This window comes from Symphalangus syndactylus, chromosome 12 (assembly GCF_028878055.3).
Source record: "Symphalangus syndactylus isolate Jambi chromosome 12, NHGRI_mSymSyn1-v2.1_pri, whole genome shotgun sequence".
In the NCBI taxonomy this organism is placed as follows: Eukaryota; Metazoa; Chordata; class Mammalia; order Primates; family Hylobatidae; genus Symphalangus; species Symphalangus syndactylus.
Window position 1 is genome coordinate 91,529,844 of NC_072441.2, and position 21,726 is coordinate 91,551,569.

At 35.7% G+C, this 21,726-nt stretch overlaps 2 protein-coding genes across 5 annotated transcripts in view; one reads left to right on the top strand and one right to left on the bottom strand.

Moving 5' to 3' along the window:
- RGS5 (regulator of G protein signaling 5) overlaps nucleotides 1–3,428 on the bottom strand; it is a 183,164-nt gene extending 179,736 nt beyond the window's left edge. Inside the window, exon 1 of the mRNA XM_063627194.1 lies at nucleotides 3,301–3,428. The gene's annotated coding sequence lies outside the window, so the exon portion shown is untranslated. The remainder of the gene's footprint in view (nucleotides 1–3,300) is intronic.
- Nucleotides 3,429–3,507: 79 nt separating this feature from the next.
- NUF2 (NUF2 component of NDC80 kinetochore complex) overlaps nucleotides 3,508–21,726 on the top strand; it is a 33,955-nt gene continuing 15,736 nt past the window's right edge. Inside the window, exons 1-9 of one of the 4 annotated variants that reach the window (XM_063627179.1) lie at nucleotides 3,593–3,745; nucleotides 4,547–4,779; nucleotides 7,727–7,869; nucleotides 9,178–9,252; nucleotides 9,917–9,993; nucleotides 10,530–10,591; nucleotides 18,514–18,611; nucleotides 19,788–19,861; nucleotides 21,183–21,279. In XM_063627179.1, the coding sequence (XP_063483249.1) occupies nucleotides 7,747–7,869; nucleotides 9,178–9,252; nucleotides 9,917–9,993; nucleotides 10,530–10,591; nucleotides 18,514–18,611; nucleotides 19,788–19,861; nucleotides 21,183–21,279 (606 nt within the window). In that variant the 5' untranslated portion in view covers nucleotides 3,593–3,745; nucleotides 4,547–4,779; nucleotides 7,727–7,746. Of the gene's footprint in view, nucleotides 3,888–4,546; nucleotides 4,780–7,726; nucleotides 7,870–9,177; nucleotides 9,253–9,916; nucleotides 9,994–10,529; nucleotides 10,592–18,513; nucleotides 18,612–19,787; nucleotides 19,862–21,182; nucleotides 21,280–21,726 lie in introns of all 4 variants that reach the window. The other 3 variants (XM_063627180.1, XM_063627178.1, XM_063627177.1) reach the window with 3 other exon arrangements.

A 21,726-nucleotide genomic window follows, 5' to 3' on the forward strand; every position in this document is an offset into this window, starting at 1 on the left:
AGACAAGTGAAATAGATTTACATTTGAGACTGGTCATTCTGGCTGCTACTTACAAGACGGATTTGGTGGTGTAGGTGGAGGTGGTAGTAGTTACAGCTGAAAGCAGTGAGATGAGATAGAATTGGGAGTACAAATGAAAGCAAAGGACAAATTAGAGTTTAAAGGGCTCGTGAGCCTCCCAAAAGTCTGAACTTCAAGGAAGAGGTCAGGAATAGCAGTAGTTTTAGAATCCATGAACAAATAGGTTAAAACAATGAGTGGACAGTGCTCACAGGGAAGATACAGACAGAAAACAACTCAAGGTTGGAACTTTAGGAAATACCATTTAATGGGTAGCCAGAGAAAAAAACACCCCCAAGAAGCATGAGACAGGTAGAAAAAGATGGGAGAAATGCAAAACGAGTTTCAAGGAGGGTTTGATCAATGATACCAAATGCAGAAGAGAGGTCTAGAACAAGAAACAGTAGTCATACATTGGTGGAGGAAGTACATTTCATTTTCTGAGACAGACCAGTAAGACAGGTGGATATATGTGGCATTGACAGAAGTGGAGAGGGAGGAAGTTATATTTTCTCAATTAACTGGGAAAAAAGTACTGGGATTGTGTGTGGCCCCTACGGAATCTCTATTCATAAGAATGGGTGCCTGATGGCAAGTAGAGTGTAGGACCCAGTCTTAGTATTTCACCTATAGCTACCACATTAGACCAAGTGAATCAACTTTTTGTCCCCATTGATCTGTTAAACAAAGTAGAAATAACAATTTGGAAACCCTGTCACTTAAAAGAAGAGATTTGTTTAAAGCACTAGCTATCACAGCATCACCACTTGCATTAAAGATAAAGTCCTAGCTGCAAGCTGCCATGGTCTCTTTGGAACACCCCTATCTTGTCACTCAAAGGTCCACTCAGTCCTGATAGGTCTGTCATCCAGAATTTAAAGTGCAGTCTAGAAAAGAAACATGAAATTAAAATTAGAAAGGCAATAGACACAACAAATTGCAGATGCATATGAATACGTTATGTGCTTGAAACACACTTTAAGACCACTCTGGTCATTTTCTATTAAAGAGAGGAATTTAGGTTGGGAAGAGGAATGAAGGAAGGGTAAAGTTTGTGAGAAATCACTGAAAGTTACAGGACAGGGAAATTACTGATGATAAATTAAAGGATTGTCAGGAATCAGGGAAAGAGCTGAAGATGGAGACTGACAATCTGTCATGTCACTTTGTGTCATTTTCTCCAGTGTTTCCAGCTAAGGATTTATAGACAAGATTCGGGGATAAGATTTTGACAGGCACCTGGGTCAGAGGCATCAGACACAGGAAGTTTGGATGCTGATAAACCATGCAGTCTAGGCTGTGAAGGGAGGTATTAGCAGGAGGGCTCACAGGGAAAATGAAATAGTAGGGCAAATGTAGCACATGTGAGGGTATAAAATTATGATTCACAATCAGAAAGAATATCAAAGTTTTCTGCAATAGTCTGTGTTTTTATGGGTGATAACAAAACTCTTAGACTAATGTCTAGGGTGAGAATTCTGATGTTCCACCTTCTACCTTACACTGACCAGTATCAGGCAACTAAAAGTTTTAAAAAGTCAGATTTAACCTTCTAATTAAGGTAATTTGAATAAACACTCATTTTTTAAATAAATAATTACTTCTAATATAACTCAATTTATCACATCAATAGTAATACTAACCCCAAAATAAACAATATTTATTGTCAATACAACAAAATGGTTGTCTTGCTCTTTTCTTCCTTTGCCTCATTTTTCTCTTTCTCCATGGTCCATTCTAATCTTGGCTGTCACATAAATCGCTTGTTTTTTTTTCTAGATTCTCAACAACAATTTAGACATCTGTTGAGCACTTGCCACTTCCAAGGTATTTTCCTAGGGACCATGTATAAATAATAATAGTCAAAATAACAGCTAATACTTTTCAAGTACTCACAATTTTGCCAGGCACTTAATTAAGCACTCTACAGGAACTAATTCACATAATCTTCATGATACCCTATAAAGCAGATAGAATTGTCACCCTATTTTAAAGATGCAGAAACGAGCTCAGTTAGGTTAAATAGCTCGCCTAAGTCCACCTAGGTAGTAAATGGTGTAATCAGGGATTTCAATCCAACTCCCTTTGACCGTAGAGATGTGCTCTCAGTCACTACGCTATGGTTCCCTTCCCTGCCTCTAAGGACATATGATTTGGTGGAAGTTATGCATGTATCAGTAATCAATTTGATTTGGCAAGTGTCAATGAGACAGGTCTCTTTTTTCTGCTTTCCTCACTGACTCTAATTTTTTTTTAAGTCTATTTTCTTAAGTTCCTTTTGAGTCTTACTAGATTCCGACTTTGAGACTTACATCAGTAAATAGACATTGAAAGGAAAGACAAAAACCCTGAACTAATGATATGAAATGTATTTTTATTTAGAATTGGTATAGACTTCACTATCAATAGGTTTAGTCCTTCAGGACAGGACAAAACACCGGAATTTTTGTCTACATTCAATACAACCTTTCTAGCACTATTTTCACATAATTCAGTTCAGGCTCCCCATCCAACATACGACTGTCACCAGATGATGCTCTACTCTGTGACCAGATATAAGTCCTATTACGTCTTCTCGTGTCCCAAACCTCAATAAAACTTAATGGCTTTCTCCCCTGACAACTAGGCCTTCCTTGGCTTCCTAACTTGTATTAAATGCAGTGTTTCCACTCTTGCCAAAACAAACAAACGAAATACCACGTAAAAAAATACAGATTTCAGGGCCCCTTATCTGAAGAATGCAACTCACTCAGGAATGTGCAAGTTTGGGGAACAGTTCAGTGGTGGAAAGCACCTGGTGTGCCTGGCTCCTGCTGAGAGGGCTGATCGAAGAGGGAGAAGCTAAAATCAGGAGACCTGGTTTCTACTTTACAGTCCCACTTACTGTATAACTTCTAACAAATCACTTCTCTCTGAGTCCAGTTTTCATATCTGTAAAAGCGAGAGGATTTGACCAGATGAACTGTTATGTTCCTTCCACCTCTTGAAGTCGTGCTTATGAGCACAGAGTCAGAGGATGTGTGTTCATATCCAAGCTATGCTACTTGTGAACTACTGTGCGCAGATAACTGCATTCTCTGATTCAGAGCCCTCACCTGAGGGGATGATAGTATCTCTGCACTCTCCCTTTTCTCCCCTTTAATGAAGTCTAAATGAGATGATGCTTATAAGCATCTAACAAAACCCGGCACATAATCAATGTTCAACAAGTTATTATTACTCTGGAATTCTATAAATTACCTCTGTACTTCCTCCCTTGTCACCCTGAACTTAGTGAAGTTTCCTCCACTTGGTTTTGCTCTTCAACTCGGACCCCGAAAACGCTCTAAACGCTGGCGGAAGTCACGCTGAGCTGGGCTAGACGCTCAACCCCAGTCTCTTCCCCGAAACCGCGGTGCTCCCACTTCCTGCAGTCCGAGGTTCCGACTCGACGCCAGCTCCGCGAGCAATGGTTCCGCCCTGCGCCCTGCCCCTTCCATGACAACTCCAGCCCTAGCTGCCTGGCTTCTCTTGAGCCCAACCGGCATCCGTCGCGGTTGGACGTGGGCTTGGCGGAATGGGGCGGGACTTCCAGTAGGAGGCGGCAAGTTTGAAAAGTGACAACGGTTGATGTTTGCTGATTTTTGACTTTGCTTGTAGCTGTTCCCCGAACTCGCCGTCTTCCTGTCGGCGGCCGGCACTGTAGGTGAGCGCGAGAGGACGGAGGAAGGAAACCTGTGGACGCCTTCTCCATCCCAAGGCGCGGGCAGGTGTCGGGACGCTGGGCCTGGCAGTGTTTTCGTCGTGCTCAGCGGTGGGAGGAGGCGGAAGAAACCAGCGCCTGGGAGGTGAGGGGCGGGCCCATCGTTACTTTTTATTTTATTTTAGTCCCAGAAACAACCAGAGCTCAGTTCCTACTAAGCTAATGGATGTTTTCAGGTGCAGCATAGACCGAAGAAGACGAGCTTGGGCTGAAATTGTTCAATTTAGGCATACATTTATGTGTGATTTTTGGAAAGGTGGTGGTAATGTGGCTTATTTGGCTGCAGATGCTTGTCAGCTTTTTACACGTCTCCGTTGCCAAACGTTTCTTAACCAAATCCAAAACCATGAATGAAAAGGCAAAAATATCACACCTAATCCAAAATTCAAAGGAAGAGAGCAGCGTATATATAGCACTACGCATGCGTAACGCGATCATTTTTTTTTTTTCCCTTTGAAGGTTCAAGGAACGTTTTACTTAATTCATTGAAGCTGGGAGCCATTTCTGTTTATTTTTGTTTAATCTCTGCCTCTTGGAACTGTGATATCCACAAATAGTTTATTTTAACAAAACGAAGTGTGTAAAATTTAACAGTACTTTTAGTACCTACTCACTCTGCTCAGCATCGTGGTGCTGCAAATAAATGAGAAACCAGAGGAGTAAATAGCAGTTAATCTCTGCTACTCGTTAGACAGAGTATTACTGCATATATATTAAGTCATTTATATACTTTATCCCACCTAGGAGTTCAAACTATGTAGTTGGAAAGTGTCTTTCTTCATCTCTCGTTAATGAATAAATTGTAACTGAAATTGTACTTCGAAAGAATGACAGAATTTGGATATTGGAGGAGGTTCCAAAAGGAAATACTGGAAGTTTGGGAAAGTTAGGAGACTAACTTGGAGCAGAAATTTCATTCAATTATTAAAGAGTTTAGAAGCCTAGCAGAAAAATTTGAATTTGATGTGGTGGGTAAGGTGAGTAATTGAAGTATTTCCATATAAATATTATATGATGCATTAAGTGTTTTTATAAGGATTAATCTGATAGCAGAATGCCAAACATTAGAGAAGAGAGGAACGAGTGATAATAATTATGAAGATACTTTACACCTACGCTTTCTATTGCAATACTCTCTAATTCAGATGCAGCTTTTTTGGAAAAGTGACTTTTTCTGAAGTCTTTCTTTGGTCCAGTCCTTTTATGAACAGTTTTTAAGTCTGTGACTTAGATGAAAATGTAGAATGCATATTTATGCTGAAGGGAACATCTAATATGTGATGCATCAGAATCTGGATTCCAAAAGATCCCAGCTCTGTGGCCTGGCAAGGTGGCTCATGCTTGTATCCCAGCACTTTGGGAGGTTGAGGTGGGAGGATCACTTGAGCCCAGAAGTTCAAGACCAGACTGGGCAACATAGTGAGACCCCATCTCCACACACACACAAATTAACAGGGCGTGGTGATATGTGCCTGCTGTAGTCCTGGCTACTTGGGAGGCTGAGGCAGGAGGATAGCTTGAGCCTGGGAGGTCGAGGCTGCAGTGAGCTGTGATTGTGCCACACTGCACTCCAGCCTGGGTGACAAACTGAGACCCCGCCTCAAAGAAGAAAAATAGACAAAAGGTCCTAGCTCTAAAAGGAAAGCTTGCAATCATGAAATTTAATGGTAGAAAGTACAAATCCTTGCTTAAGTTTCAAATAATCAGTTTATACAACAAGAACACAAGTGACACAGCAGATGTGACCAAAAAAAGAGAGAGGAAAAGAAGGGAAAAAAAGAACAGGGAGAAGCCGTCTTGATACAAGATGGTCATGATGAAGTTCTTGGAGTTTCAGTTGATCAGTAAGTGCTACAGCAGAGGCCATTAATACTGTGCCCTAGACAGACCATATCTGGAGTGTCGTGTTCAGTTTGGGCACTACATTTTAAGAAGACATTTACAAAATAGTGTGTGTTAGAGGAAGATGAATAAGATGGTAGTTTCTAAAACAATGTCATATAAGGAGTATTTTAAAGTTACATATAGCCATACATAAAGAAATTATACTTACTTTAAAGAAGGGAGGGCTTAGCAGAAGCGTAATAGCTTTCTTCATGTTTTTGAAAATGGTGTCATGTAAACAGAGATTAATAGATTATCTTATTTAGTTGCAGTGACTGTACATAGGACCAGGAGGTAAAATTACAACAAAACATATTTCCACACACTATGAGGAAGAGTTATTTAATTTGGAACCATAACAAAGTGGGAAAAAGTTGCATTGAGAGTGAATTCTGTGATATTGTCACAAGTTGTTCAAGTTGAATTGAGAAGTTATTTGTTAATTGTTGCTTAGAATGGCTTCCATTTATTAGAGGTTAGGCAAGTTGCCAAAGCTCCCCTTTTTAACCCTAAAATTCTAAAAAAATTAGGAGCCTAAAGAAATAGATTCTCAGAATTGTGGGCCATTTCAATTTGTTTGCAAAATTGAATATATTCACATTGGGTCTCCGAGATCATTTTGCTTCACTGGAGAGTAGGGGATCTGAAGGTAACACAACAGGTATTTAAGGGAGTGGCTGAGAGTAATAGCAGTGGCTGCTATTGCTGCTCATTTCCCTCTTGCTGTTACTACTGCTATTTTTGTGGTTACAGGGAGAGACATGAAGAAAATGAAAAGATCCTAGCTTACTGGAATCTCACAATGTGGTGTCAGAGTTCTTTAAACATAATTCCAGTATATTGCAACAAGTATTATAATGGGTAAATGCAGGGCTCTAGGACAAGGTTTCTTTTCTTTTCTTTCTTTCTTTTTTTTTTTTTTGACACAGGGTCTCTGTCACCCAGGCTGGAGTGCAGTGGTGCGATCTCAGTTCACTGCAACCTCTGCTTCCCAGGCTCAAGTGATCCTCCCACCTCAGCCTCCCAAGTAGCTGGGACTACAGGCATAGGCCACCACGCCTGGCTAATTTTTACGTGTTTTGTAGAGATGGGGTTTCATCGTGTTGCCCAGGCTGGTCTTAAACTCCTGGGCTCAAGCGATCCACATGCTTTGGCCTCCCAAAGTGCTGAGATTACAGGTACAAGGTTTTTTAACATCAGCATTTACTGATCTTTTGAACTGGATAATTCTTTGCTGTGGGGGGCCGCCCTATACATCATAGGATGTTTGGCAGCATCCATAGTCTTTATCCACTAGATTCTAGTTGCACCCACACTCCTGTGCTGACAACCAAAAGTGTCTCCAGCCATTGCCAGATGTGCCCTTGGGGATAAAGTTAGAGAACTACTACTCTAGGGGGACACAGGGAGGAATAACTCACTACGTGAAGACATTAGGAGAAATAGTTTTTCGTTTTCTTAAAGTTCTCACTCTGGTGATAGGATTTCCTACCAATTATATCATCTATTCTTACTCAGTTTTTTTTCTCTCTTCTATTTGCATCTACAACCTTATTAGCCATCTCACTGTGTATGTATTGAATAGGATGTCAAAACTGAATACAATTTTTTATGCCCTATATTATTGTTGTTTATATATAGCTTCTGCTGATGATGTTGCCTATATGCCTTGCTTTGAGAATTAATTATTAGGATTGGTCTTGTTAAGCTCCCTGGCCCTCAAATGTAAAAGAGAAGCATGTGGTTTCTCATCTATTATTCAACCAAAGTCCTCCTTCCCAAATGTGTTGTTCTCTTCCTACAAAAGAGAACAACACTAGGAAAATTAGCAGAAAATAACTGTGTCACCTTAGAATAAAAGTAATTTTAGGATTCATATATAAATGCTTGTCTTTATCTTACTAAGATATTTGGTGATAGTTAACACTACTATGAATAGTTCAACTTTGGCTTGTTCATTTTGTCCTTATGTTTATTAGTTTCCAGATAATGAGAACTACTGATCATGTGGTATTTCTAATTTTTTTTTTCTTCCTTCAGATTAACAGGAAACTTCCAAGATGGAAACTTTGTCTTTCCCCAGATATAATGTAGCTGAGATTGTGATTCATATTCGCAATAAGATCTTAACAGGAGCTGATGGTAAAAACCTCACCAAGAATGATCTTTATCCAAATCCAAAGGTAAAAGGTGGTTATGTTTGCATGTGGATAATGGTATTTAAGGAAAAAGTAAGCTACTAGGTCTATTGTGTGGCAAGAAAGGGATACGGCCTCCTATTTGATGGAGACCAGTCATTTTCATCGAGAGAGAATCTCTCACCTAGCATAATTTAAAAATAACACTAAGTTTATATGTGTGGTGACTTCTACATTCCCATTAGGATTCAATTCTTTAATATAGTCGTTTTCTTAAAAAAAAAAAAGCTTCTAAACCATATTAAAGTATATTAAATTTTTTATTATTATTATTGGAATGGTGGTCTCAGAGTATCATTTATTGGTAGGGCTTGAAGGAACTTATTCCAAGTGGTTTTCAACCACAAAAAATGCTTAGAAATAATCCTCTTTGGAATCTTACAGATTAATTTTCATGCATTATGCCCCAGGGGGAATTGACTTGTTTTGACAGGTATTGTTTTTTATATCTTTAGTTATTAAATACAAAATGAACTATTTATATGTCACAGAAAATCCCAAAGTCTCCTTCCAGTTTCTTGTGTTGGACTTGAAGTGATAACATAGTAAAACCTGGTTTAATGATGTAGAACTCAAACTTTCTGATCTCACTACCCCCTTTGATTCTTGAAAATGGAAGAAATACTCTTGGAATAACTGATGTCTTCAAACTGAGTAAATTCAGCTTTCTTAAAAGGTTACCACATTTTCCCTATATTTCCCATCTTACTGCTCACCCAATAAACTTGTATTAATATATACATCAGAACAGATTCACAGTCCAGCATTTAGGAACTGCTGTTTTAGAAGATCCAGTTTTTAAAATTCTATGTAACCCTATTACATTTATACCTCCTGATCAAGGGTTCCCTTAAACTTTAAATCTAAGGAAACCTTAATATCTATAGCAGCAAACCAGGTTTCCTGTGTTCTTTAAAACACACACACACACACACACACACACACACATTTTCAATGTGCCATTATTTCTGCCACATGCCTGACAGCCTGTTCTGAAAGACTAACTCTTCTTCTTCCATTTCCTAAGGTGGATGGGTTGCTTGGATTGGATTTGGATATACTTGCTCTCATTCTTAAACAGCTGATCCCATTGACCACTTATATATGAGCAAACTAAGCATCATAAGGTGTTTTAAAATTTGGAAAAATTAAGGAATATTTCAAGGGAAATGGAATAATTTTGTTGCCTTTTTCTTCTTTGCTTTCATTGATTATAATATTGTATGGTAATGATGATAGTGACGTAGCTTTAGAGTTATGCTTCGGAGTATTCAAAGTTGTTTTTTGCTGTAGCCTGAAGTCTTGCACATGATCTACATGAGAGCCTTACAAATAGTATATGGAATTCGACTGGAACATTTTTACATGGTGAGTTTAAGATGAGGCAAAATTATGTTTTTTGTTTGTTTGTTTGTTTTTTGTTTTTTGCTGCAGTTCTGCTTACAATGCATACTGGCTTTTAGGATAGGAAGTTCTTGACTTTATTTTTAACAAATTCAAAGACATATAAAATTAGTGTCACTTACAGTGGGATCTTATGCATAATAATGGTTTATATCCATAGCTTTAGTAAGATGAAAACCATAGTAAAAGACTTAAATGACACAGATCATTGATGCTATGCAGTTGTTACAGATTTATAAGTTTTCAGAGACTACAATAAACAATAGCTAAGTCTTCATATTGTTCTCTTCTCAGGAAGAACTCCCAAATTAGAGTAGAAGATACGCAGTAAGATCGAAACAATTGAAATGAGGCAACTGAGCTTTTAGCAAATTAAGTATTTGCATAGTACCTGATATTTAGTAAATGCTAACCTTATTCCATTTTTAAAATTCATTTAAAAATCTTTATTAAGCACCTACTATGAACCTAGCATTAATAGTGATGAAAACTCTGTATTTATGCTAGGATTTGTATTAAGGTTTTTAATTTAATGATAATAAGTTAATATATTTTGATCTTGGTTGAAGATTTTTTTCATTTTGTCTAATCAATGTGTAATGTTGATTTTGTGGTTTATTGCATTTAGATGCCAGTGAACTCTGAAGTCATGTATCCACATTTAATGGAAGGCTTCTTACCATTCAGCAATTTAGTTACTCATCTGTGAGTAAAGAGTGATTTTATTGTCTTAGTTTACATTCATATTTATATTACATTAAGTTTTCTTAATGACATGGTTTTCTTTGGTAAGGAATACCTACTGTGTTCCTCTTCATTTCATCCCATATACATTCAAACTTTCAAAATTGTAGACTGCCACCAAACAGAACTGCCTCCAACTGTGCCACTTCCTCAGCATATTTTCAATTGAACTTCTAAGATACTGTAAGTCTAAATTGTTTACCGTCTTTGTGAAGAGGTTTGAGTTCTGAAAAGAGTCTTAGTGTCACCAAGTTTATGTACTATTTATCAGAATCTATAACTATACTTTAGTATTGCAATGACTATGTGATTAATACACAGAAAAAATAGATTTCAGTGCTATAGGGTTATACATTATAGTAGAATTCTGGCTTCGTCCACTGACCTTAAGAAATATATCCAGAATCTCTTTCTGAAAATAAGATGTTTATATCCTATAGCTTAGTATTTAGTGTGCAAAATACTTTTCAATAGTCTTTTTGTACTTCATCTTCAAGGGACTCATTTTTGCCTATCTGCCGGGTGAATGACTTTGAGACTGCTGATATTCTATGTCCAAGTAAGTGAGAATTTAAAACAATTTTAATGTCTGGCTTCAATCTACCATTTCACCTTTCCGTCAGTAAATGTAAAAAAAAAAAAAAAAAAAAAAAAAGGAAAAAAACAACTTCAAGGAAATTAGCTTTAAAAAGTATATCCCATTTTTAAGTATGAATTTTTAATATCTTGTTGGATTTCTTTTGAGAGCCACAGAAAAGCTGTTTTTCTGTTTTTTTTAAAAAACTCCTTCCATTTAAAAAGTGTTCTATAAATTTGGGAACGTGAGTACAAATAATAAGTATGATTTTGCATAGTGGATTCATCATACCAATTTTATCAAATGTAACAATTACTATTTACCATATAGAAATTATCTTTTATCATTAAAAGAATAGTCATAATGTTATACTAGAATGTAAAATTCTAGCTTTAATTGTCCTTTAATTCGACTTTGATATTTATCCATCAAGTTATTGTAAGTTAAGAGATTTGGTGTGTGTATTAGGCTATTCTTGCATTGCTATAAAGAAATACCTGAGGCTGGGTAATTTATAAAGAAAAGGGATTTAATTGGCTCACAGTTGTGCAGGCTATACAGGAAGCATGATGCTGGCTTCTGCTTGCTTTTGGGGAGGCCTCTGGAAGCTTAGTCATGACAGAAGGCAAATGGGGAGCAGATATGTCACACAGCCAGAGTGAGCAAAAGCACAAGGGAGAAGGTGCCACACACTTTTAAGTGACCAGATCTTGTGAGAACTCACTCACTATAGACAGGACAGCATCAACCATACTCTTAACTTTACAATCCAGCAATCATGCTCATTGGTATTTACCCAAATGAGTCGAAAGCTTATATTCACACAAAAACTTACACACAGATGTTTAGAGCAACTTTATTCATAATTACCGGAACTTGAAAGTAGCCTAGGTGAATGAATAAACTGTAGTACATCTAGAGAATAGAAGTTATTCAACACTACAAGGAAATGAGCTAGCAAGCTATGAGAAGACATAGAGGAACATTAAATGCATATTATTAAGTGAAAGAAGCCAGTCTGCAAAGCCTGCACAGCTATATATCATTCTGGAAAGGGCAATATTGTGGAGACAGTGAAAAGATCAGTGGAAACCACTGGTTAGGGATGAGGGAGAGATGAATAGGATCCCTTTAGCACTAAGGATTTTTAGGTCAGTAACAATACTCTGTATGCTACTCTAATTGTAAACACATGTCATTATGCATGTGTCGAAACTTAGAATGTACAGTACCAGGAGTGAACTCCAATGTAAACTGTGGATTTGGGATGATAATGATGTGTCAGTGCAAGTTCATCAGTTGTAACAAATATACCACTCAGGTGAAGGAAGTTGGTGGAGAGGAGTTTGTACATGTGTGGGTACCCAAAGTATATGGGAACTATCTACTTCCTGTTTAGATTTACTTCGAACTTAAAACTCCTTTCAAAAAGGAAGTCTATTAAAAATTAATTGTATATTTATATGTGTCTATTTTTGAGCTCGCTATTCTACTCCATTGATCTGTATGTCTATCTTTATGTCAAGCAGTACTTTGATTACTTTAGCTTTACAGTAAGTCTTGAAATCAGTGTTATTCCTCTTTCTTCATCTTTTTCAAGATTATTTTGGCTATTCTGGTCCTTTGCATCTCTATATGTATTTTAGTATTTCCAGCTTGTCACTTTCTACCCTTCTTCCCCTGAAAAAGCCATTTTGGTTGAGATTACTTTGAATGTATTGTTCATTTGGGGGATATTTGACAATTTAATAATATTGGGTCTTCTGATCCATAGGCATGCTATATCTCTGCATTTATTAATGCTGTTAAATTTCTCATAATGATGTTCTGTAAATTTCAGAGTGCAGGCCTTGTATAATAAGTTTTGTTAAATTAATGCCTAAATCAAATTTTTAGTGGTTCTGTAAATTTAAGTTTTCTGATTAGTCATTGTTAGTGTAGACAAGTACAATTGATTTTTATATATTGACTTTGCTAAAATCACTTATTATTTGAGTAGATTTTTTTTGTAGATTCCTTAGGATTTTCCTTATTGACAATTCTCAATCTTTGAGAACAAAATTTTTTTCTAATCTAGATGCCTTTTATTCCTTTTTTTTTTTTTTTTTTTTTTTTTGCGTTTCTGCACTGGCTAGGACTTTTAGTATAACATTGAATTGAAATAATGAGAGCAGTCATCATTACCTTGTTTCTGATCTTAGGGGGAAACCATTTAGTCTTTCATTATTAAGTATTAGTTGTAGGATTTTTCTTAGATGTTTTTTATCAGAATGTACAACTTTTACTTTATTTCACTGAGAGTTTTTATCATGAAGGGTATTAAATGCCTTTTTGGCCTCTAGTGAGATAATCATTGGTTTTCTCTTTTTTAATCTACCGAATTACATTATTTGATTTTTGAATATTAAGCCAACCTTGCATTTAGGATGTGTCCTGATTGGTTATGATATATTTTTAATATATTGCTAGATTTGATTTGCTAATATTTTATTAAGTTTTTTTGTCTGTGTTCATGATGGATATTGTTCTGTAGTTTTTTTGCAATGTCACTGCAGTGACTGATCTGAATATCAGGATATACCAGTCTCATACAATACATTTGGAAAGATTCCTGCTTCCATTTTTCGGAATTGTTTTATAAAATTTGTATTATTTATTTCATTTTTGAATATTTGGTAGAATTTACCAGTGGATCCATCTTGGATTGCTGTTTTCTCTCTGGGATAAATTAAGAATTCAATTTCTATAATAGGTTAAGGGCTATTCTGGTTGTTTATTGTCAAAACTCCTGAGTGAGCTTTGGTGATTTATTTTTTTAAAGGAATTTTTAGGTTGGCAAATTTGTTATCATAAAATTGTTCATTATATTCCCATATTATTTTAATGTCATTGGGGTAGGTAATAACATCTTCTCTATCATTTCTGTCATTAATAATTTGTTTCTTTATTCTTTTTTTTTCAGAACCAGTCTGGTTATCAGCTTATCACTTTTCAAAGAACTAGCTTTTGACTTAATTGACTTTTCTATATTTCTGGTTTTTGATTATTATTGAATTTTGAGCTTATTGTTATTCTTTCTTCATGGTTGTTTTGGGTTTCATTTACTCTTTTTTTCTAGTTTGTTTTTTTATTAAGGCAGTAAGCCGCGTCCATTAATTAGATAACTTTCTTCTTTCCTAATATAGGTATTTATTGCTGTAAATTTCCCTCTAGCACTGCTTTAGCTGCATCCCCCAAACCTTGATATATTGTATTTTCATTTTTATTAGGTTCAAGATATTTTCTAATTTCCCTTTGATTTCTTTTTTCATGTATGGGTTATTTATAAGTGTGTTGTCTGCTTTCCAAATATTTGGGTATTTTCCCACAATTTTTTTCTGTTACTGATTTGTAAGTTATTTCTTTTGTGATCAGAGAATATACTTTGTATCATTTGAATCCATTTAAATGTATTCACACTTATTTTATGGCCCAGAATATGGTCTGTATTTGTTCACTGTGGTGGCTGTAATAAATTACCACAAACTTGGTGACTTAAGATAACAAACATTTATTCTCCTATAGTTCTAGTGGTCAGAAGTTCAAAATTGGTTTCACTGGGCCAAAACCAAGGTGTTACTAAGGTTGCACTCCTTCAGATGGCTCTAGGAGAGAGTCAGTTTCTTTGCCTTTTCTAGCTTCTAGGGTTGCATTTCTCAGCTCATGACCTTTCTGTCTTCGAAGCCAGCAGTATAGCATATTTAAATCTCTTTCTACTTTCATGATCACATTGCTTTCTATTTTCTGTGTATAGTCCAATCTTTTCCTACTTTCCTCTTATAAAGACACTTGTGATTGCATTTAGGGCCCACCTAGATATTCTAGAATAATTTTCTCATTTCAAGATCTTCAATTATACTTATAAAGTCACTTTGCAAATAAGATAACATGCACAAATTCCAAGGAGTAGGACCTGAACATCTTTAGGTGCTATTATCCAGCCCACCACATGGTCTACCTTTGTAAAAGTTCCGTGAGCACTGTTGTTGATGAGTGGAGTGTTTTAAACATGTTAATTGGATCCAGTTGGTTAATAGCGTTGTTCAAGCCTACTGGGTCCTTACAGAATTTTTGCCAGTTGTTCTTTGAACTGTTGATAGAGAGATGTTAAAATCTTCAGCTATGATTGTGAGTTTGTCTGTTTTGTCTGTTCTTTTAATTTTTGTTTTATGTACCTTGAAGCTCTAGTTTTAGAAGCATACACATTTAGAATTGCTATATCCTCTTGATGACATAGTCTTTGTTCTGAAATATACTTGATTTGATATTAACATAACTACTTCAGGTTTCTTTTCATTAGTATTACCATGTCATATCATCCTTGTAACTTGTGCCTTTATATTCAAAACGGGTTTCCTGTAGACAGCATATGGTTGGGTCTTGCTTTTTAAATTCAACATCACTATCTCTGTCTTTTAATCAGAGTCTTAGACCATTTACATTTAATGTTATTATTGATATGATTGGGCTTAAATCCACCTTTATACTATTTGTTTTCTCTTTGTCCTGTTCTTTAGTCCTGTTTTCTCCATTTCCTGCCTTATTTTGGTTTATTAAAATAAATTTTATTTTATATAATACTATATATGAAAAAGATATTCTACCTTGTCTGTTATTGGCTTATCAGCTATATGTCTTTTTAAAATGGTATTTGCTCCAAGTTTCAGTATACATGTATATATCTTTAACATACCGTTGTCTATCTTCAAATATATTATACCTTACAATAATATATTTTTATTTTCTCCACTACTGGTCTTTGTGCTATTGTGTCATAAATTTTACTTTTACAGATATCATAAACACCTTAATCGATATGAGATTTGTGTGAAACAGTTATCTTTGAAAGGATTTTCTATTTTGACATTTAAAAAATACATGTAGAAGGTACAAATGCAGATTTCTTACATACATACATTGTGTAGTGGTGAAATCTCGGCTTTTAGTGCACCCATCACTCAAGTAGTGAACATTGTACTGAATCAGTAATTTTCCAACCCTTGTCCCTCTCCTACCCTCCCACATTTTGTAGTCTCTAATGTCTGTTCTACTTTGTATGTCCATGTGTACCCATTGTTTAGTTCCCACTTATAAGTGACAATGCGCAGTATTTGACTTTCTGTTTCTGAGTTATTTAACTTAGGATAATGGCCTCAAGTTCCAACCATATTGCTGCAGAAGATATTATTTCTTCTTTTTAGTGGTTGAGTAGTGTTCTCTGGTATATGCATACCACATTTTTAAAATCCAATCCTCCACTGATTGACACAGGTTCATTTTATATGTTTGCTATTGTGAATAGTGCTACAATAAACATACAAGTGCATTAATCTTTTTGATATAATGATTTCTTAAAGGAATTTTTTATATGAGGAAAAATGTCTTTTATATTAACTCACATTCTTTTAAGTACACCAAGTTTCCATCTGGTATGATTTTTCTTACACATGAAGGATTTTATTTAACACTTATTGTAGTGCTGTTAAAAAGCCTTTATTTCACTTTAATTTTTGAAAGGTATTTTTCTTGAGGCCAGGTGCAGTGACTCTCACTTGTAATCTTATCACTTTGAGAGGCCAAGGTGAGAGAATTGCTTGAGTCCAGGAGTTTGAGACCAGCCTGGGCAATATAGCAAGATCCTTTTTCTACAAAAAAATGTTAAAAATGAGCCAGGTGTGGTGATGCATACCTGTAATCCTAGCTATTCAGCAGCTTAGATGGGAGAATCACTGGAGTCCAGGAGTTCAAGGCTGCAGGGAGCTATGATCATGCCACTGCATCCCAGCCTGAGCAACAGAGTGAGACCCGCTTCTTTTTGAGAAGGAAAGAAAGAAAAATGGATAAATAAAAGGTATTTTTCTTGAGCACTCAGTGGATATGAAAAGTCAAGTTTTCAATCCACAGTTGGTTGGATCTGCAGATGCAGAATGCACAGATATGGAGGGCTGACTGTACTATGCCATTTTTTGTGTGTTTGTTTTGTTTTGTTTTTTGTGTTTTTTTTGTTTTTGAGATGAAGTCTCACTCTGTCACCAGGCTGGAGTGCAGTGGCACAGCCTTGGCTCACTGCAACCTCTGCCTACCAAGTTCAAGTGATTCTCCTGCCTCAGCCTCCCGAGCAGCTGGGACTACAGGTGCTTGCAACCACACCCAGCTAATTTTTGTATTTTTAGTAGAGAAGGGGTTTCATCATGTTGGCCAGGATGGTCTCAATCTCTTGACCTCGTGATCCGCCCACCTCGGCCTCCAAAGTGCTAGGATTACAGGTGTGAGCCACCACATCCGACCACTATGCCAGGTGTAAGGGACTGGTGCATCCACAGACTTGGGTTCTCTAGGCATCTTGGAACCAATATCTAGCAGATACTGAGGGACTACGATATAGAATTCTTAGCTGACAGTTTTTTCAGTGCTTTAAATATATTGCTCCATTGTCTTCTGGCTTACATTGTTTCTGATGAGAAGGCTATTGCTTTTCTTATCTTTGTTTCTCTCTATATAAGGTGTTTTGTTTTCCTCTGGCTGCTTGTAAGATTTCTTTTGCCTTCTAAGCTAGTTGTTAGCAGTTTGAATATAATGTGACTTTTAGGTGTTTTTTTTTTGTTTGTTTGTTTTTCTGTTCTTTCTTCCTTCCCCCTATACCCCTGCCCCCCATTTAGGTTTGTTCACTTCCTCGGATATGGTTATTGTTTTCATACAATTTGGAAAATATTGAACTATTCTATAAAAGTCTTTTTGTCCCTTTTTGTAGGATTCCAATTACACATTAGTTATGCTGTTTGATATTGTCTCTCAGCTCACAGATATTGTATTCATTTTTTTCTCTCTGGACTTTATTGTAGATAACTTATATTATGTCTTTAATTTCATGAATCCTTTTTATTTTAGGTCTAAACTACTGTTATTCCCATCAGTGTAATTTTTATTTCAGGTATTTTTCAACTCTAAAAGCTTAATTCAGATCTTTTTAAAAAAATCTTTGCTTTTATTTCTTCATATTGCTGATTCTTTTCTCTGCCCCCTTTATTTATTTATAAAGGCTGTTTTCACATTCTTATCTACTAAATCTACCATGTATGTTATTTGTGTTATTTTTTAATATGTTTCTGTTGATTAATTATATTTTCTTATTATGGATCATGTCCTTTTTCTTGGCAAGTCTGGTTATTTTTAGCAGATGCCAGACATTGTGAATTTTACATTGTTGGTTGCTGGATTTTTTTTATTCCTTCAAATATTTTTTATTGTTTTCCTGGCCTTAGTAGTTTCTTCGTATTCATGAACTAATTAGTACTTAACTGAGAACTTGAGGGGATTCCTCTACAGATTTCCAGAACTCTTTCTCTTTACAGCTTCCTCATCTTAATACTCAGTTCCATAAATCCTGGTTGCTTTGGCTTCTGCAAACTCTAAACTTTGTGTTCTTGGCCCAGCAAGATGCACAAGTTTTATTTGTGTTCTCTTTCTCTGGAGTACAGCCTGAAAACTCTTCAGTCATGGGCTGGTGCAGTAATGGAATTCACCTCATTTGTTTCTCTTGGAGATTGCTGTCCTATATTGCCTGTTGTCCAGCATCTAAAATTTGTTGCTTCATGTATTTTTTTTATTTGTTTTTCTAGTTTTTTAATATGGGAGGGTAATTCTGGTTTCTGTTATTCCTTCATGACCAAAAGTGGTTTGCCTTTTAAGTTATTAATACAAAGATAATTTTTACCTTTAAGCTAGAGCAGATTTTCTACACTTTGTTATATCCTATACAGTTTTATTTTATATATTATGTGCGGAATATATAGTGGAAGAGGATGAATTTTCATTTTCATATTATGTTCAAAGGTTTATTTAAAGAGTCTTGCTTTCTATTTTAGAAGCAAAACGGACAAGTCGGTTTTTAAGTGGCATTATCAACTTTATTCACTTCAGAGAAGCATGCCGTGAGACGTATATGGAATTTCTTTGGCAATATGTAAGGTTTAAATATGTTTTGGGGTTACATGCCAGATCAGTAACATTATTTATGAACTTATAATCTGTTTTGAAATGATTGTCATAGACAGCAAATTGCTGTATTGCCTTTAGAATTGAATTCATTTTTATATTTATATTAACTTGCAGATTTTAGTTACTGGATAGCATATCTCAGAATCAGATTTTCTTTGAAATTTGGTAACATTATGGAGAGGCTGAGTTCTGTTTGTTTTAAAATCTTGTAGCTGAGGCTTGTTTTCCTATATTAGGAAATGTTAGAGAATATTGATATGTTTACATTTTTTTCTTTGAAGTTTGCATAGATAGTGTAGCTTTTATTAAATAATGGACATATTTGAGGTTTATATTTGCCTTTTAAATAATGGCATAATTGGACTGTTTGTGGTGGTGTTTATCATGCTTGCCCAGATTCAGTCCAAGGCAGTCTCTTTAACAGACAGAAACTCATTTTCCTTTCATCAACAATTTAGAGAACTGGGGGGAGATTATGAGTCATCTGTGTGATTTTTCCCATTTGTCTTCAGTAATGGGGTACCATACTCTTAGAAAAGCACCAGAGTAACTCCAAACACTTAGACCCTAGGCTTCAGCTTCACTGAGCTATATAGATTCATACTTCTTTGCACAAATCATGCTAACCTTATAACTCCTAAACATCATATAACCTTCAAAGCTTACCACATTCATGTGCCAACATACACACACTCTCATAATTTTGCTTGGTTAATTACTCTACTATCTTTAAGACAAACCTCAGACATCTATCACCTCTACAATGTCCTATCACCCTCTTCCCAGCCATTACCCAAGTTGGGTTAGAAGTCACTCTTGTTGATTCCCATTATATTAAAAATAACAAGCTATTTTGTGGGGTTTTATTCTTGTATCTGGCTCCTCAAGGAGACTTAGCTACTTAAGTTCAAGACCTATAAGTTAGTCTTCTTGAGAATTCTCAGTACTGAGCTCAGTGCCTATGATAAGAACCCAGCATTTGTGTTGAGTAAAGAAATTCCTAATTCATTTGTCATGAAGGCCTAACTCTATCTTAAATTTTTTATTTCTGATGGTTCAAACTATAGTATGAGTAAGCATTTTGGACACACTGATTGTGTTGAAATGCACTAATATGAGATGATTAAAATTGCTTTAATAGAAATCCTCTGCGGACAAAATGCAACAGTTAAACGCTGCACACCAGGAGGCATTAATGAAACTGGAGAGACTTGAGTAAGTGGGAGATTTACAAGTAAAATAAATGCAATTTCAAAATGCAAAATGAATTGTAAGTAGTATTTTACAACCCTGTAGTCCACCTTAAGTCTCGTTTATCTCCCTTAATAAATAGCAGAGTATTTGAGTTTGCCTTTTCTAAAAAAAAAAAAAAAAAGAAAAACTAGTTTTTCTTCTAACTCTTAATTATGTAATACATCCTTTGGCTTTTTTTTGTTGTTGTTGTTAATGTATTAGCCTGATTTGTTTAAAGCCATTAGCTTACTCTTCTAATTTATGTCTGGAATATTGTCTTACGTAGGTGAGCAGTAACTGCCTGGACTATCTTCCTTCAGATCAGTTGATTCCATCAAACGTTTACTCCTACAACAGACTTTTTGTTTATTTGTTTTGTTTTTGACTTATAGGTAATGTAGGGAAAAGAATCACTCAACAGTTTTGATTTCTTGTCCTTCCTTATATATATATATATTGATTTTCAGCAGGATTTTTAAAATCTCTTCTGATTTATAGATGTCTTTGAGGTTATCTGTTTTAGATGAGAGATTTTCTAACCTGCCCCTGGTTAAAATTGCCTTTACAGGCAGCAGTAAGCTGAAAAGACTGGGGACAGGCAGACATTAGGATATAACAGGGTAAAAGATACCACCAACTAAATCAAAACAAGAATGACAAAGTGGAGAGAATATTTGCAGCTCATGCCACAAAGCCTTACCAACTCTAATAACAAAACCCATGTAATATTCCTAATATACAAATATAATATACAAAACTACAAAGCAGCCCTGTAAACTGACAGGAAAAAGGATAACTTTAAAAAAATAGACAAAGGCTTTAAACAGGGAGTTTATATAAAAATAGCTAATATATCAGATAGGCAAAAACTAAATTTGAAAACGTTCTTATGGAAGAGACTTGAACACGTGTAAGTGTTGTAAGGAAGGACTAGTAGCGGAAGAATGGATGGTACGGGAGTAAGAGATGTGAGGCAATGATAGCCAGTGCAGAGGTAGAGAAATCAGCATTACCAGAAGGAATACAATATTCATTTTATTAGGAGTGGAGTTAGAAAGGATAGGTATGTATGTGGATGGATCCATAGATTTGATAGTAGAAAACTGAAGGAGCTCATTTGATTTTTATTTTCTGCCTGTAGTAGAGGCCAGATCATTCACTTTAAATGATTGCCACATGAAAGGGTGTAATTCAGAAACATAAAAGTAGACGATTTCTTCATCTAAGTTATTTGAGGACAGGTATTTCATTTTAGCCTTTCAAAAGAGAAGAGCAGTATTTTAATCTATTTTGCTGTGTTAAGTTCTGTTCCAGTTGAAGAGCAAGAAGAGTTCAAGCAGCTTTCAGATGGTATTCAGGAGCTACAACAATCACTAAATCAGGATTTTCATCAAAAAACGGTATCTGTTGTGAGGCACCTTAAGCTTTAAAAAATAAAATTTGTTTGTAGATGTGGTGGAACGTATAGTGGAGGTAACAACACATTGCTTTCTCTATTACCAAAGAAATAGAATATATTTCTGTGCCCATTTATACCCCTTATAATGGATACATACTTCTCTCAACCATCTAGAACCGTGATGGTTTCGTTGGCAAAGTTTTTTGTTGTCTTATTGAATAGAATTTTTTAGGGTTTTCCTAGGTACTAATTTCACTGCTTCCAAACCATGCACTGTGGCACCCTGGATACTGCAGTAAACCCTCAAGAATGCCTCAAAATATCTTAAATTTTCAAGGGAACCACTGTAGTACTCAGCATCTGTCATATCCTTCTTGAATTCAAGGTAGTTCACAGTTTCAGTTTTTGGTCACATTCCTTTCATATCCTTGTGAAACTGGGATTTTGG